This window comes from Microcebus murinus, chromosome X, assembly GCF_040939455.1.
Source record: "Microcebus murinus isolate Inina chromosome X, M.murinus_Inina_mat1.0, whole genome shotgun sequence".
In the NCBI taxonomy this organism is placed as follows: Eukaryota; Metazoa; Chordata; class Mammalia; order Primates; family Cheirogaleidae; genus Microcebus; species Microcebus murinus.
In genome coordinates this window covers 6622099-6638384 of record NC_134136.1, presented here as the reverse complement: position 1 = coordinate 6638384, position 16286 = coordinate 6622099, and the positions used below count along the sequence as shown (strand labels likewise).

The 16286-nt window shown below is 46.8% G+C and overlaps 1 protein-coding gene and 1 long non-coding RNA gene across 2 annotated transcripts; one reads left to right on the top strand and one right to left on the bottom strand.

The window, feature by feature from the left end:
• Positions 1 to 9381: 9381 nt before the first annotated feature.
• LOC142865841 (uncharacterized) lies at positions 9382 to 11392 on the top strand. Its single transcript, XR_012915938.1, has 2 exons — positions 9382 to 9595; positions 10268 to 11392. It is a non-coding gene; the product is annotated as an uncharacterized LOC142865841 (long non-coding RNA).
• Positions 11393 to 14105: 2713 nt separating this feature from the next.
• Positions 14106 to 14840, bottom strand: LOC142865891 (protein FAM236D-like). Its single transcript, XM_075999397.1, has 3 exons — positions 14760 to 14840; positions 14412 to 14575; positions 14106 to 14250 (listed from the first exon to the last, which is right to left on the bottom strand). Exons 1-3 carry the CDS (start codon positions 14793 to 14795, stop codon positions 14223 to 14225), a joined length of 228 nt encoding a protein of 75 aa, XP_075855512.1. The 5' UTR covers positions 14796 to 14840; the 3' UTR covers positions 14106 to 14222.
• Between the last annotated feature and the right edge of the window lie 1446 nt (positions 14841 to 16286).

Below are 16286 nucleotides of genomic sequence, written 5' to 3'. Positions count from 1 at the left end.
CGTACAGAAATGCTGCAGATTTTTGTATGTTGATTTTATATCCTACAACTTTACTGAATTCATTATTTGGATCTAACAGTTTTTTGGTAGAGTCTTTGGGGTTTTCTACATGCAGTATTATGTCATCTTCAAATAGTGATAATTTTACTTCTTTCTTCTGACCTAGATACCTTTCATTTATATTTCTGGTTTAATTGCTCTTGATAGTACTTCCCATAGTATGTTGAAGAGAAGCAGTGACAGTGGGCATCCTTGTTTTGTACTGGATCTTAGAGGAAAAGCTCTCAGTTTCTCCCCATTGAGTATGATGTTAGCTGTGAGTTTTTCATAAATGGCCTTTATTATGTTGAGGAACTTTCTTTCTATTTCTAAACTGTTAAGAGTTTTTATCAAGAAAGGATGTTGAGGCCAGGCATGGTGGCTCACGCCTGTAATCCTAGCACTCTGGGAGGCCTAGGCGGGCGGATTGCTTGAGGTCAGGAGTTCAAAACCAGCCTGAGCAAGAGCGAGACCCCGTCTCTACTATAAAGAGAAACAAATTAATTGGCCAACTAATATATATATATAGAAAAAATTAGCCGGGCATGGTGGCTCATGCCTGTAGTCCCAGCTACTTGGGAGGCTGAGGCAGGAGGATTGCTTGAGCCCAGGAGTTTGAGGTTGCTGTGAGCTAGGCTGACACCACGGCACTCACTCTAGCCTGGGCAACAAAGTAAGACTCTGTCTCAAAAAAAAAAAAAAAAAGAAAAGAAAAAAAGAAAGGATGTTGAACTTTGTTGAATACCATTTTGTATGTCAATTGGTATGGTCATGGGGTTTTGATCTTTCAGTCTGTTAATGTGATGTATCACATTGATTTATTTGCATATGTTAAACCAGTATTATATGCCAGGGTTAAGTCCATTGGTCATGATGTATAATATTTTTGATATGCTGTTGAATTTCATTTGCTAATATTTTATTGAGGATTTCTGCATCAGTATTCATCAGAGATATTGACCTGTAGTTTTCTTTATTTGTGGTGTCTTTGAGCTTACGTTTCAAGGTAATGATGATCTCATAAAATGTGTTAAGAAGTATTCCCTCCAGCTCTATAGTTTGGGAAGAGTTTAAGAAATATTAGTATTAATTCTTCTTTGAAAGGTTGGGAAAATTAAGGTGTAAAGCCACCTGGTCCTGGGCTTTTCTTTGTTGGGAGGTTTCTAAATTTTTTTTATTTCAAAATATTATGGAGATATGAATGTTTTTGGTGGTGAAGGTGGGTAAACTCAAAACTAATGGATGTGGAGTGCCCTGTATAGGGGAAGGACATGCTTATAGCCCTGGCTTGGGTGAGGCAAAGGCATTACATGTAACCAAAATATTTGTATCTCCATAATATCCTGAAATAAAAAAATAAATAAAAAATAATTTAAAGATCCAGCAATCTATAAACTTCAGAGCAATATCTATCATCTGAGAAAAAGATACAGAAAAGTTTTGTATTTTTGTTCAGTGGCAGAAGAAAACCATAGGGAGCCAAAAATGAAAGGTAAAAAGATCATATTTGTATTCCACATGATGACAATACCTAATAGACAAGACTAAGTAGTACAGAAGGACAGAAAAATGTACTGAAAAAGCAGAAAATTAAACTCATTCTGTAGATGTGGGCAGAAGTTGTCTACTTCTGAAGTAGGTGATGTGTTTTGTAGTCTTGGGCAAAATCTGTCCATTTCTGAACTCATCTGCCTCCGAAGAATTCCCAAGAAGCCTCAGTTTGAGGTTGCCCAATGAAATGAACATCTAGCAGCCAGGACAAAATGATGTATGGTTTTCTAATTGGAAAGTAGGATTCCCCAAATCAACATCATGTTTTATTCTTGTGTCAGCTATCAGCAGTATCTCATAGGGTCTTATTTATTGATGTTCAAGAGCAGTTTTTCTTTTATGTCATTTCCAGAAGACTAAATCTCCAGGCTGCAGATGATGTAGAAATTGCTTAAGGGGAATTTTGGAAATGAAGCTTGTACTTGTTGGTGATACATCCAAAAGCATCATATGATCTCTTATGGTCAGACATATTAGCCTATAGTATGTCAGAAAGTAGGACTGGAAATAATTTCCAAGTGTGTGTGGCAGTATATTTTTAACTGAGGAGGAGAGAATTTGTGGGTGCTAAGGGATTCCCCACAAGTTCTCAATTGATGACAATTGCTCTTATTGTCATCAAGGCCAATTGCAATAGTTTGGTGCTTGGAAGTTTGAGGATATCTGAAAGCTTTGATAATTATAGTTTGAGAATTCAACTAGCTCTCATGACTTTTGCTGAAGTCTGTCAATGATAAAGACAGTTGTCTTCTGAATAAATCATGTTAAATTATTCTTTTAAAATAATTCTAGTAAAATACATGTCCATGATACTGAAGAGATAAGTTGAGATTCTCTAATTTGTAGTAAGTAGTAATTTTATTTTATTTTTTTGCTTTAAAAATACATCTTTATTTTATTCTAATATCATTTTTTTAATTTCAGAATATTATGGATGTACAAATATTTAGGTTATACATATTGCCTTTGCACCACCCAAGGCAGAGCTAAAAGCATGTTCCTCTTCCAGACAGTGCCCACTGCACCCATTAGGTGTGAATATACCCATCCCCTCCACACTCCTCCAACCTGCCCGACACCCAATGAATGTCACTTCCATATATACACATAAGTGATGATCAATTAGTACCAATTTTGTGGTGAGTATATGTGGTGCTTGTTTTTCCATTCTTATGATACTTCACTTAGGAGAATGGGCTTCAGCTCCACTCAGGATAATAAAAGCGGTTCTAGTTCACCATTGTTTCCATTGTATTTTGGGACTGAGTAGTACTCCATTGTATACATATATCATATTTTATTAATCCGCTTATGTATTGATGAGCACTTGGGCTGTTTCCATATCTTTGCAAATGTGAATTCTACTGCTATAAACATTCAAGTGCAGATGTCTTTATTATACAATGACTTTCTTCCTTTAGGTGGATGTCTAGCAGTGGAATTGCTGGATGTAATGGTTGCTCTACATTTAGTTCTTTGAGGGATCAGCAAAAATGCTCTAACTAAGAGAGTGTGCCCACCTTAAGAAAGAAACATAATAACCAGAACATATTTATGGGTGGTTGGTGGAGGCATTTATATAAAATCCATGTGGAGGTGTTCAAAGAGACAGTGAAGCTTTGGTTCCCATCCATGTCTGTGCTTTATAGTCTCACCAGGATTGTGTCATTGGCATGTAGGACATGCATTGGAAACATTCTTGGCAATATCTTTGAAATCACTCAACCAATGTTGGTTTAACATCATGACCAATTTATCTCTGCTATTGTGAGAAATATCATGAAGCATTTTTTTCTGTTAAACTCCCCTTTTATTGTGGCCATTCCCTTAAGGTGCATGCAAAACATCTCAAGGTTACAAAATTTTACATTCACTTCACTGGAGTTCCTGTAAGGAGAGGAAAAACTCTCTCCTACATCTGTAGATGTAGGGAAACATTTTGATAAACATAGCCACTAAAGAGAATGGCAGTATGGCTGGTTTACAGGACTCAAGCCCTTGACAATGTTATCAGGCCACGTGAATAAAAGCCGGGATTTATTAGGCCCCCAAGTGATGGAAATGAAGTGGGGGCTGCCTCCTATAATAAACAAAATGATTTCTTATTTACATCTCTCCGGAAAAATGATCTCCTCATGGGATTTATTCATTTCTTGTTTCAAGGTACCTCTCAATTGAAAAATCAGTTTCATGTAAAACTGTCCCACAAAAGGCCACTGCAATTTAAAATTGGCCCTGGTGAATTTGTGCCAGTTAGGGACAAGTACACATGCTATCATTATAATGCGAAAATATGAAGGAAACAGGTATTTGGCCTGGGAGAAATGCAGTTTTAGGAAGAATGACCGCACGAGAGCAACAGTGTGCAAGGATGGTGCATATGTAACTTGGTGTCTGTAGGATTTGGTGAAAGGTCAGTTGTCATCCATCTGGGGACCAGACAATGCAAACTGATTCTGGGCAAGTGAAACTAAAAAAAGCAATTTTTAGGGACTCAGAGACAAGATTGAGGAAGTCCTCGTAGCGTTTTGATGTGGTGACTTGAGGCAACACATGTCTAAAGAACACATGTCTCAGGAGTCCGTCTGAGCCCCTCAGTCTCGGGGACTGGCTGGAGGACACACTGACTGAGTTTGTGCCCGTCGTCCCCCATTGACTAATCATTTGTAGACAATGGCACTTAAGATGCTAGGAGAGCAGACGGACCATAAGAGCAGCTGTTAGGCCAGGAAAGAATTGCACCAGGGAACAACACAAATCTGATCAGATAATTGAACAAATCCTGAGAGACCTTATTCCTAGGAAAATAAAATAAACCTAATAATGAAGGGATTCAACAAAACATCAAAGCTTAATTCAGCCTGAATTTCTGCCAGCCTTGGGTAAGTTGATGCCTTGAACAGGTGGGGACACAAGGGATCTCAGATGTGCACACTATCACTGAACTCAGGGTTCAAGTCTAGCACAGTGAAGACTTCAGCTGAAGCCTGCTGGAAGCTCCATTTATGTAAATACCTGCCAGACCAAAATAAGTGGGAAGACACCCATAGTTTTGAACAAAGTTGGTTTATTGCCAGTTGCAATAAAGGAGACTATCCACTGTGGAACACTGTGGGGCATCTCAGCAAGAGGTTGTTTCCAGGTTTGAGCTATTACAAATAAAGCAGTTGTGAATATTCATGTATAAGTCATTGTATGCATACAGTTTTCAGTTCTCTTGGGTAAATATCTAGAAATAGAATTACTGAATCATACATCTGGGTAGGTTTATGCCTAACTCTTTACAAAATGGCCAAGCTGTTGTCTAAAGTGGCTGTACCATTTTACATACCCACCAGCAGCATATGACAGCTCGAGCTCCTCCTCCTCCTCCTAGAATTCCATTGTTTAAATTAGCATTTACTTAATAAGTGGCTACTTGTGTGCTTCCCTGACATCCGTATATCTTCTTTAGTGAATTATGCATTTAAATAATTGGCTCATTGTTAAGTGGCTTGTTTTCTTATTATTGAGTTTTGAGAATTCTTTATATATTCCAGGCACAAATCCCTTATCAAATATATGCCTTAAAAATATGTTTTCCCAGTGTGTGGCTTGTCTTTTCGCTCCCTTACAGGGTCTTTCAAGAGCAAGTTTTTAATTTTGACAAAACCCAATTTATAACTTTTTAAAATGGTTTTTTCCTTTCTTTATGCTTTTGGTGTCAGATATGAGAATTTTTTGCCTAACCCATTGTTACAAAGATTGTCTCCTATATTTTCTTCTATGAATTTTATAGTTTCTGGTTTTACATTTAGCTCTATAACCCTCTGATTATTTTTTGTATAACATGAAAAGCTCATTTTCTCATATGCACTGCTATCCAATTGTTTCAACACTATTATTGAATGAACTATTTTTCTTTATTAAATTGCTTTAGCATCTTTGTAAACAATTGATTGACCATATTTTTGTGGATCAATTTCTGGACTCTTTACTCTTTCCCATTATCTATGTGTCTATCCTTTTGCTAATACCACATTTTCTTGCTTACCATAGCTTTATACTAACTCTTACAATCAAGTAGTGTGATTCCTTTGTTAACCATTCCTTTACAAAAGTGTTTTGTTCTTTATTGAAACCTTAAAATCTGTACCCCCATAATATGCCGAAATAAAAAAAAAAGTGTTTTGTTCTTTTGTTTCCCTTTCATTTGTGTATACATTTAGAATCAGCTTGTGAATATCTACAAAAACTCTGTCATTACATCTGTAGGTAAATTTAGAGAAACTTGACTTTGTAATTGTATTGTGTCTTCCAATACACAAACACAATATGTCTCTCCATTTATTTAAGTCTTCCAGCATACAAATCCTAAACATGTTTTGCTAGATGTGTACCTAAGTATTTCATTTCTTGGAGCTATTATAAATGTTATTGTTTTTATTTCAATAAAAGACTTAGAGGCTACACGTGTTTTGTTTTGTTTTTTACATGGATAAATTGAATAATGCTGAATGAGGGCTTTTAGTGGACCCATCACCAGAATAGTGTCCATTGCACCCGACAGGTAATTTTTTATCCCTCATCCCCCACTCATTGTGCCCCTTTCTTAGTTTCCACTGTCCATTACAACACTTCATGACCATATGTACCCATTGTTCAGAGTCCCACTTATAAGTGAGGACATGTGGCATTTGGTTTTCAGTTCCAGAGATACTTCACTTAGGATAATGGTCTCAGCTCCATCCAAGTTGCTGCAAAAAGCATTATTTCATTCCTTTTTATGGCTGAGTAGTATGCCACAGCATATGTGTGTGTAGTATATGTTTGATATATATACATACCACATTTGCTTTATCCAGTCATTAGTTGATGCACACTTAGTTTGATTCCATTTCTTTGAAATTGTGAATTGTGCTGTGATAAATATTCAGGTGCAGGTATCTTTTTGATGTAATGATTTATTTTCCTTTGGGTAGATAGATACCTAGTAGTGGGATTGCTGGATTGAATGGTAGGTCTACTTTTAGTTCTTTGAGGACGCTCCATACTGTTTTCCGTAGAGGCTGTGCTAGTTTACATTCCCACCAAGAGTCTATAAGCATTCCCTTTACACCACATCGGTGCCAACATCTATTCTTTTTGACTTATTTGTAATAACCATTCTGACAGGGGTTAGGTGCTATCTCATTGTGGTTCTAATGTGCATTTCCCAGGTAATTAGTGATGTTGAGCACTTTTTTATATGTTTGTTGGTCATTTATATACATTCTTCTAAAAAAAATCTGTTCGTGTCTTTTACCCAGTTTGTAACAGGGTTATTTGTTTTTTCTTGAGAATTTGTTTAAGTTCTTTGTAGATTCTGAATGTTAGTCCTTTGTGAGATGAATAGTTTGAGACTATCTCCTGCCATTATGTAGGTTGTCTGTTTAATCTATTGATTATTCCTTTTCTTCGCAGAAACGTTTTAGTTTAATTAAGTGACATTTATTTTTGTTCCTGCTGCATTTGCCTTTAAGGTCTTAGTCATAAATCCTGTGCCTAGGCCAATGTCCGGAGGAATTTTTCTAATGTTATCTCCTAAAATTTTTATAGTTTCAGGTCTTACATTTAAGTCTTTAATCCATCTTGGGTTAATTTTTGTATATAGTAAGAGCTAGGGATCCACTTTCATTCCTCTGCATGTGGCTATGCAGTTTTCCCTGCACCATTTATTACTGACCAGGGCATCCTTTCCCCAGGGCATGTTTTTTTCTGCTTTGTTGAAAGTGAGATGTTTGTGGCTTTATGCTTTTATTTCTGGGTTATCTATTCTGTCCCATTGGTCTATGTGTCTACATTTATACCAACCCCATGCTGTTTTGGTTAATATAGCCTTCTAGTATGATTTGAAGTCTGGTAACGTGATGTCTTCAGATCTGTTCTTTTTGCCTCAGCCTGCCCTGGCTATGTGGGCTCTTTTTTGATCCTATACGAAATTTAGGATTGTTGTTTGTAGCACTGTGAAAAATGATATTGGTATTTTGATGGGAGTGCATTGAATCTGTAACTCACTTTGGGCAGTATGGACATTTCAACAATATTGATTCTTTCAATCCATGAGTATGGGGCATTTTTCCATTTGTTTGTGTCATGTACGATTTCCTTCATCGGTGTTTTGTAGTTCTCCTTGTGGAGATCTTTCACCTCCATGGCTAAGTGTATTCTTAGGTACCGGTATGCCAGATAAACCATACAAAACCACTAGGCTTCCTATATGTATCAGAAGTAAGTAATTAGAAGATATAATGGGAAATATTCAATTTGTAGCAGCAATGAAACTAAAAACTCCTGCCACGGACAAACAAGCAATATGCAAAAGCTACACAAGACAAGCTATGAAAGGTCACTGCAGCAAGCTGATTAAACCTGGAATGGATGGAGGAACGTACTCTATTTTATGGATGAGAAGACTTCATGTTTTAAAGATTTTAATTCTTCTCATAGTGAACTACACCTCCTAAGAATTTCTAATTAAGATTGAAGCTGGGGATTTTCTTCTAACTGGAAAAGTGTAATCCTGAAGTTCTTATAGAGGACAACAGTTTTCAAAACATTTGAAGAAGTTTTGAATAGGAAGAAATGGGAGGGGGAATTGTTCTACCCAGACAATAAACACATTTTCTAAATCTATATAGTTGAATTGGCAGCAACATAATTTAGATCAACAGAAGAAACTCTAAAGCCCTGAAGCAGAAGTGTGGAAATTATATGGAAATTAAGTCAATGCTGTAGTGAGATATAAACATTGCTCTAGAAAATAGACAGTTTTGCTATGTGCAAGAAGGAAGGCTACACTGGTTACTGCCTGGAAAGGTGAGGTGGGGGAAAGGCGTGCTAAATTGTACCACATGATGCAATAAAGAATGCACTCGCCGCCGCCTCTGGGGTGGGGGAATGTTCTTGTTATTTTTCTGTGGGCTTCCTGGGGGCTGACCTCAGAGCGGGAGTTTACTGAGGGCCCCTGAACCTCAGATGAGAGGTGAAATGGGAGGAAGCAGTTTGTAGAGGAAGAATGAGGCCCAGTGACACGGAAGTGAGTGCAGTAACAAGAGACGCCATTAGGAGTGGGGATTTGGAAAGCTAGCTTATAGTTAACAGTAACTTTCTGGGCTGTCCGGTAGAGCAGTGTATGACGACACACCAGAGAGTGGATGTTTCGCTCCTCCGATGCGCCGACCACAAGGAAGAGGAACTACACCTCCGGTTCTGCACGGAGGTCACCTGCTCCCCGGTCCTTCCTCCACATCTGGATGGCCACAGGGGAGGAGCAATGCAGGCAGGAGGTTAGGTGTCGCAGAATGAGGAAAGGACACGAAGGAACGTTCCCTAAGTGCTTTCTCCGGGTCAGGCTCTGGCAAAGCAGCTGCGGGCAGATTACCTGCACAAGAAGCCGCAGGGGCAGCTGCTGGGTAAATGCCACAGGCAGGAACAGAGACCTCTGCCCGGAGGTCTCCCCTGCACACGGGGAAGGGGGACGAAGATACTCCAGGATGATCCATTCTTCACAGTGACGGGGAGCAGTGACGCGGCAAGGCTTGGCCCAGGGCCTGGCCTCCAGGCTCCCGGCCTCTTCGCAGCCTCTCTCACGCGAGAGGCCCCACCCCTGCGAGCAGCAGCGCCCCCGCAGCCCCAGGCCCCACCTGCGGTACCGTCCCCTACCAGAAGGGGCGCTGCGTGGCGGCACCCGCGCGTCCCCGCAGCTCTGGGAAGACCCGGGCGGCGGAGCCTCAGCCCCCTCCCCTGCCCTCCCCTCCCCTCCCCTCCCCTCCCGCTTCCTCCTCCTCCTCCTCCTCGTCCGGGTCTGAGGGCGGCGGCCTCCGCCTCGAGACCCTGGGGCTGCGGGTCTTCCCAGCAGCCGCCGCCGCAGCCGCGGCGACGTCACCGTCCTCGCGGCCTCGCACACGGCGCGGTGGCCGCCGAATGCCCGCGGACGCGCGTCTCCCCCCAGAGCTCCTGCTTCCCGGGCCGGCCAGAGCCGCAGGTGAGCACGTCCGCGGTAGAGGTGACACCAGGGCCTGCGGGGCTCCGAGGCCCCGTGGCCGCCTCCTTCTCTCCTCCGTGCCCAAGAACCCCCCACGGGCCGCCCACAGCGGGGACACCAAGTGCTCCCCGGAGCCCCGGGAGCACTTCTTCCGAGGCACCGGGCCCCTGCTCAGGTGCTTCTGCAAGTTCCTTTGCGGACCCCGGCCACCCCTAGGGGCTCCCCCGGTACCCCGCGGGCCCCCACATCCCTGACGCGCATGCCCAGAGACCTGTGAGCTAGAGAGTAGCTGAGCCGGTGCAGCACCTGCTGCTTAAGAACCGGAAGACGGTGCCCATGGAAAGGGCAGACATGCTGAAGTGTGTCATCAGAAGGGACAGGAGCTTCCTGCCCGAGATTGCCAAGAGCGCCTCTGACCTGCCCGAGTTAGTCTTTGGGTTCTAGGTGAAGGAACTTGACCCAACCGAGCACTCCCGTGTCCTGAGCAGGAAACTCCATCCTGCCCTGGTTTGGGGCCTGGCAGGCGACCAGGGCACGCCAAAGACTGGGCTCCCGTTGAGTACTCTGGACTGGATCTTCGTGCAGGCCAGCTGTGCCCCTGAGGAGGTGGTCTGGGAGGTGCTGAGGGTGCTTGTTGGAGGTACATCCGTCTAAAAAGCGTTTCATCTTTAGGGAGCCCGTGAAGCGCATCACCCAAGCTTGTGTGCAACAGAAGTATCTGGTGCACAAGTAGGAGTCCAGCAGCGGTCCCCCGCCCTAGGTATTCTTGTGGGGCTCGCAGAGGAAGCAAGACAGATGGAAGTCCCGGAGTTTGTGGCCAGAGTGAATGACACCCACCCCAGATCCTTTCCGTGGCAGTAAATGAGGCATTGAAAGAAGAGGAGGAAATTCCCCGTGCCCGAGATGCAGCTGCTGTTGGTGACGTGACGAGTGCCAGTGTTAGTGCCAGTTCCAGTCCCAGGGCCTATGCCATGGCTGAAGCGAGCATCAGCACCCGTACCAATGCAAGAGCCAGTGCCAGGGCTAGAGCCATGGCTGGAGCAATGACCGGGACCGGGGACGGTGCCAGTGCTGGTTCCAATCCCAGGCTAGTGTCAGGGGCTCCTCCTGCCACCGGTGAAGGCTGAGGCTGAGTCCTCACTTTGTTTTGTTGTGGGTAGTCGAAGGGGCCCCGTGGCAGTGGGCGCTGGGGCTGTGACTGTTGAAGAGTCGAGGGGCATAGAGTGGGCTCAGGGAGAAGGGACCACGCGTGGTATGGTGCTCCACTTCTCCCTCGTGTTTCTGGCGATTTAGCTTTCAACGCGAACATTGCAAAGTTTTGTTTGCTTTAATGGACTTTTCTCTAATGACAAATAATTTGCAGGAAATAAATGGTTAAAACTAAATGATGACAGTATTATATCGAGGCTGAAACAAAAGCCGTACCTAACCATGTTTTCAAAATCCTTGGTTCTGTAGACATTCGATTAAGTATTGAAGCCGAGCGTCTGGGTTTGTGAATGCCATTGGTCAAATGTTTTATTGTTCTTTGTTTTGGTTTTAGAAGGAGAGATTTGCTGTTTCATAAAAGAAATTGGGACACTCTATCATTGTGTGTCTGGAACATATTATAGCTTTGAATACGCTGTTTTTTCAAAGCTTGAAAGACTTCACCGGTACAATGATCCCCCTTTCCAAATATAAAAACATAAGACACAAACATTGGTCAGTGTCTGTTGCACAAAAATACAGCTGATATTTACTTGTATTTCCTTAGTTCTCCAGAATGTAGGGAAAAATAAAAATTAATGAATTAGACACCTTGCTCATTGACTCATTTATTCAACATACACTTACTGACCACCTGCTATATGCGAGGCACCGTGCCGGGCCCTGGAGATACAAGAACACACCAGACTCAGCCTCTGCCCCACATCTGGGAGTGTAGACGGGGCTGTCATGTAAGTAAATCAGCCAGATGTGGCAGTTGGGTATATTAATAGCTGGGATGGAGATAAGAAGCAGGCGGTGTGGGAGCCTAGAGGAGAGACAACTGCCCCTGGGTGGTGGGCGTCCGAGAGCAAGGCGGGCTTCCTTGTCGAGAGATGCCGCCTGAGCAGGAAGCACTAGGGGAGCAGTACGTTCAAAGGCCCTGAGGCAGGGCACCCTGGGCATCCGGAGAGTCCCATGTTTTTCAGTGGAACCGGAAGGTTAACATTTGGGGAAACTGGGCAGCGATGATGATGTGGGGGTGGGGACAAGTCCAGCAGCCAGGGTCCTCAGTTGGTGGACTCAGGGCTGAGAGCTAAAAACCCAGAGTGGAAATGGCTGTTTGGAAAGCAGCTGCTCTTGGCTCCCAGATGAGCCATAGAGAAGACTCCACCTGGGGCAGGCCTGGACGCAGAGCTGCCCTCGCGTCCGTGCAGTGCGCGCACCGGGCTGCGCGTTCCCGTCGCTAAGGCGTGACGGCGCGGGCGAGGCTGGCCTCACTGGGGCTGACTCCCAGAGGCCTCTGAGCAGACGCCCCCGTGGCCTGCAGAGCCCCAGCTCAGCGCGTCCCGCGGTTAGTTAGGTCTTTTCAGGAAGCAAAGGCACAGATGTGCGAATGCGTGTTTTCCGGTTATGTAGAGGGAAAACTGTTTTCAGGGATGAGAGAGAAGCCTCAACCAGCCTGGGGCGAAGCCCAGAAGAGCCCTGCTGGCCAGACTAAGGAGCCAGGCCTAATCTGGGTGGCCCGGGAAGCTGGGGTGGGGTGGGGTGTTTTGAACAGGGAGGGATCTGAGGAAGGAAGCACCACCCTGGCCGACTGACAGCGGCCACAGCTTGTGGCTTATAAAGGACCGGTATCCTCCACGCCTTAGAGTGGCGCTGTGGGTATAACGGCCATAGTACTCAGCCTAAAATTACCTTCATTCCTCAGAGATTCACAGGCACACGCTTCAGCCCTGCCTGTTGGCCTCGGGAAGCCTTTTTGTGGCCCCGTAGACGCACGGGCCGCCAGGGATCCTGGCGCAGCTGTGGCGGGCCCTACCCTAGGGTGCGTGGGCCAGAGGCGGCTCCTTGTTAGCCCCTGGCTTTCCGGGCTGCGGGAAGGAAAGGCTGACGGTGGCGTGGGGGACCATAATAAGGGAATTGGCGGTCTGAGGCGAATGGGGGAGCGTGCTAAGGGCTCTGCCTCCCTTTGGGGCGGGGCTGGGGGGAGCCGATTCTGCGCTCCTCAATCTAAGGCTTTTCCTCAAAGTCCCGAGCCACCCGCTCCCCGGGTGAAGCCCACCACCCTTGTCAGATAGGAAGGGTGTGTGTGTGCCCAGGGAGAGATCATATGTGTCCCCATGGTTACACCCAATTGCCCTCCTCGAGATCAGAACAAGATACTGGGGAAACATCACTGTTTCTAGGCCACGGTCCTACCAGGTCCTTAGGGACGAGCAATGCTGTCCCGTGACCAGGACCAAGCACGTGGGCCAGATATGTGGGTATGTCCTAATCTCCTCCCCGCCTCAACCGCCAGCGCCATCCCAACTGAGTGAATATCTTTCCAAAGAGGTGTAAGAAGGATATTGGCACGTACAACCACCAAAGCCTTCCAGATTTGTTTCAGTCTTAATGAGAGAGAAGTGAGAACCAGCAAGAGAGAAGGCGGCAAGGGAGGATGGCTCTTGTGTCGCTGTCCCGCATGCAGGCTGAGACCTGGAGCCACCAACCCTACAAAGCTGAGGGCCTGAGGCTAGGGGCCCCAGTGGGCTTCTGCTCCTCCTTCCGGAAAGAAGGAGATCAATGTGATTTAGGGGGCCCCTATGAGGCCCCCTTTGCCCGTACTGTGTATCTGAAAAGCCCCCGCTTCTGCATGGGCCTGGGGGATTCCCGGTGATGCAGTTCCTAACTGGGCGCCCCCAGATTGTGAGGTTAAAGGGACAAATATACTCCAACCCCTCCACATCCACTTCTCCTGCAGCTATTCTGTCGCAGTGCATGTCAAGGTCGCCTTAGCAATGCAGAACAAAGGAAAGGAAAGCCCTTATCGCATGAGAAGGACAGTGTGCAGCTGGAGCCCAGCTGGTCTGTGGAAGGGTTCTGACTTGGGGTGCCATGGGTGCTTGGGAGCTGTCTATTAGGTTAGGGGACAAAGACCTTTCTTTAAAACCCACAGGTTCTTCTCGCACGTGACCGTCGGCCCCCCATGCAGACAGGGCGCTGTTAGTGTCAGACATGAAGGCCGTGTGCAGGGCTGGGGCTGGGAGGGGAGAGGTGCCATTGCCCCTTCCTCACTCCTGCACATCGGCGCGCCATGAGGGTGGGAGCTGACAGCTGTGGGAAACTCAGTGTGGGTGGCCACGGCCCTCGCACCCAGGACTGGGGACAAGCAGCACAGCCCCAAGGAGGAGGCCAGACAGCCCAGGAGGGCTGAGGAAGATGCTGGAAGATCCCTCCCTCCACCCAACCACCGCCAACGCTGACCACCCCCAGTTCGCCCGAGGACGCTGGGCTCAGTGTGGAGAGTCACAACAGAAGCCACGAAGCTCAACGGGTCAAGCAAGCCAGCGTTTATTTCAGGCCCCACAGAGACAGCGGGGAAAGCAGCGGCGTGAGGCTGCAGCGAGGGCTTGCTCGGCGTTCATGGCTCCGTGACTGCGGCTCCTCCGTGGTCTCAGTTCTCCAGCCTCTGGTATCCTCCCCTAGAGAGGAAGCAGTGAGGAGTGGGCTCCGGGAGCCCTGGGGAACCGAGGCCTGGCCGGGGGTTCCCTGGGGGAAGAGGAAGGAGAGGCAGGTGTGCTCGGCTGGGCGCGGGACAGGGCGGCAGAGAGAGAGGGAGGCGGAGGGCGCCCTGAGCTCCCACCTGAAGGACCTGGTGAAGCATGCCAGGGCTCTCCGGAACCGGCGCCTCCAAGGCCCTGGCAGGAGAGCAGACGCCCTGGGCGCGCCCCTGCGGCCCGACGGGCTCTCCGTGTTGTCAGCCAGGACAGCACGTTCCGCAGGGCCCTTCCGCGGCCCCTTCACAATCTGCAAGGGGAGTAGCAGCCTGCTCCGAAGGGTGCCTCCCACCCCTGGCCTCCCTTGGCTCATTGGGCCACCATCATGTGCACCCCAGGCCCTGTCCCCGGGGAGGGGGCGCAGCAGAGGACTGCACGGACCCACCTCCGTCTCCCGAGGACACTGCCCGCCAGGGGAGGGCCGTGACACTCACCAGGTCAGCAGGGGGAAGGAAGGGAGTGAAGATCATGTCTCCGGGAGCGTGTGGTGGCCGGTGGGGACCAACAGGACCTTCCTGGAGAGCCCAGCGAAGTTCCTCTCTCTGCCGCTCGGTCACAAGGAGACCAAGGGCCTGCCCCTCCACGCCCCTTCAGCCCCTCTTCCGGCCGCTGCCCGTCCTTCCTCCCTCCCTCGGCCCAGGGCCCAGTGCAGGGTGTTCCAGCAGCAGTGGATACATTTCTGGTAGGTCACGTCCCCTCTGTTCCGCTGCCTCGTCCTCCCACCCCTCCAGTGGCTCCCTCCTCCTGTTCTTTCCCATGCCCTCCCAGCAGCCTCCAGCAGCTTTTGGCCTGCTGAGCATAGCAGCGCTGAGGGTCCCCTCCGTGATGACATGATGAGCAGACGTCTAGGGCTGGCTCAGTTTATTCGATAATGAATGATCCGGTGCATGTTCGGGTCACTCATGGTCCCAGCTTGCCTGGTAGCATGTCAGTTTTAAAGCTGAAAGTCACATGGCCTGGAAAACCTATCAGCCCCAGGCAAACTGCGACAGTTGGTCACCCTCCTTCATTCATGTGGACACTGTGCTCATATTACTGTTCTTCGGTTTCCCGCGTTTAACAGTTGAACCTCATAGAGGGATCCTTATATGTAAGACGTATGCTTTTATGAGCAGTGTGTGCGTATTGAAACTTCTTTTTATCTTCATAGTGTGGAGGTAAATGCAGCATTATTTGTTTGACCCCTGAGTATATATCCAGTGAAAACCTATGACTGGATTCCCACCACCACATCTGCTCGTGGGGTATCACACCACAGTGCTACATGGAAGGGACCCAGAATTGCAGAGACAGGGTCAGGGGAAGGAGCTGGGAACAAGGTTAACAAGCCCCAGACAGAGCAGACGGGATTCACATGAAGACACCCTCCCCACCAGTGAGGTCGGCACTGGCGGTGTGAGGTAATGAGATGGGCGACATTGCAGGTGCCGAAACAGAGCCGAGTGGTCACCTTACGGCATGCTGCAGAGAGCCGGGTTCCACTGGTTCCAGACAGCTCTACATTCGTAGGATTCTTGTGCACGTCGGAGGGAATGAGCCCTTAGCCTTCATGCACACAGTTACTTCTCATTTTCACAAAAATCCTTACCAAAATCTAGTGAATTCCCAGGCAACTTATGCCAAGTTCTGAGAAACTCCTCCAAGCAGTGAGCAGGTCTCATTGTCTGTCCTCACCATCTCCCTTTCCTCTCCTCAAATCCACTCCAATTAGGTTTTCTCCTACACCACTCCGCTGAAACTTAGGAGTTAACTGAACGTGAACCTATGAGCAAGTGAAAATAATGTTTCTTATTTGTGTATATGACTAGCTGTACACATAAGCCAGACTCATAAGTGGTGGTTAAATACTTAATAAAAGCTGGGTTTAAATTGCTAACTTCAATGAATGAATACAAATGAAGACTGAAATAATGATTAATACACCATCACTTCCCTGCACAACTTCCATCCTCAAATAAAGA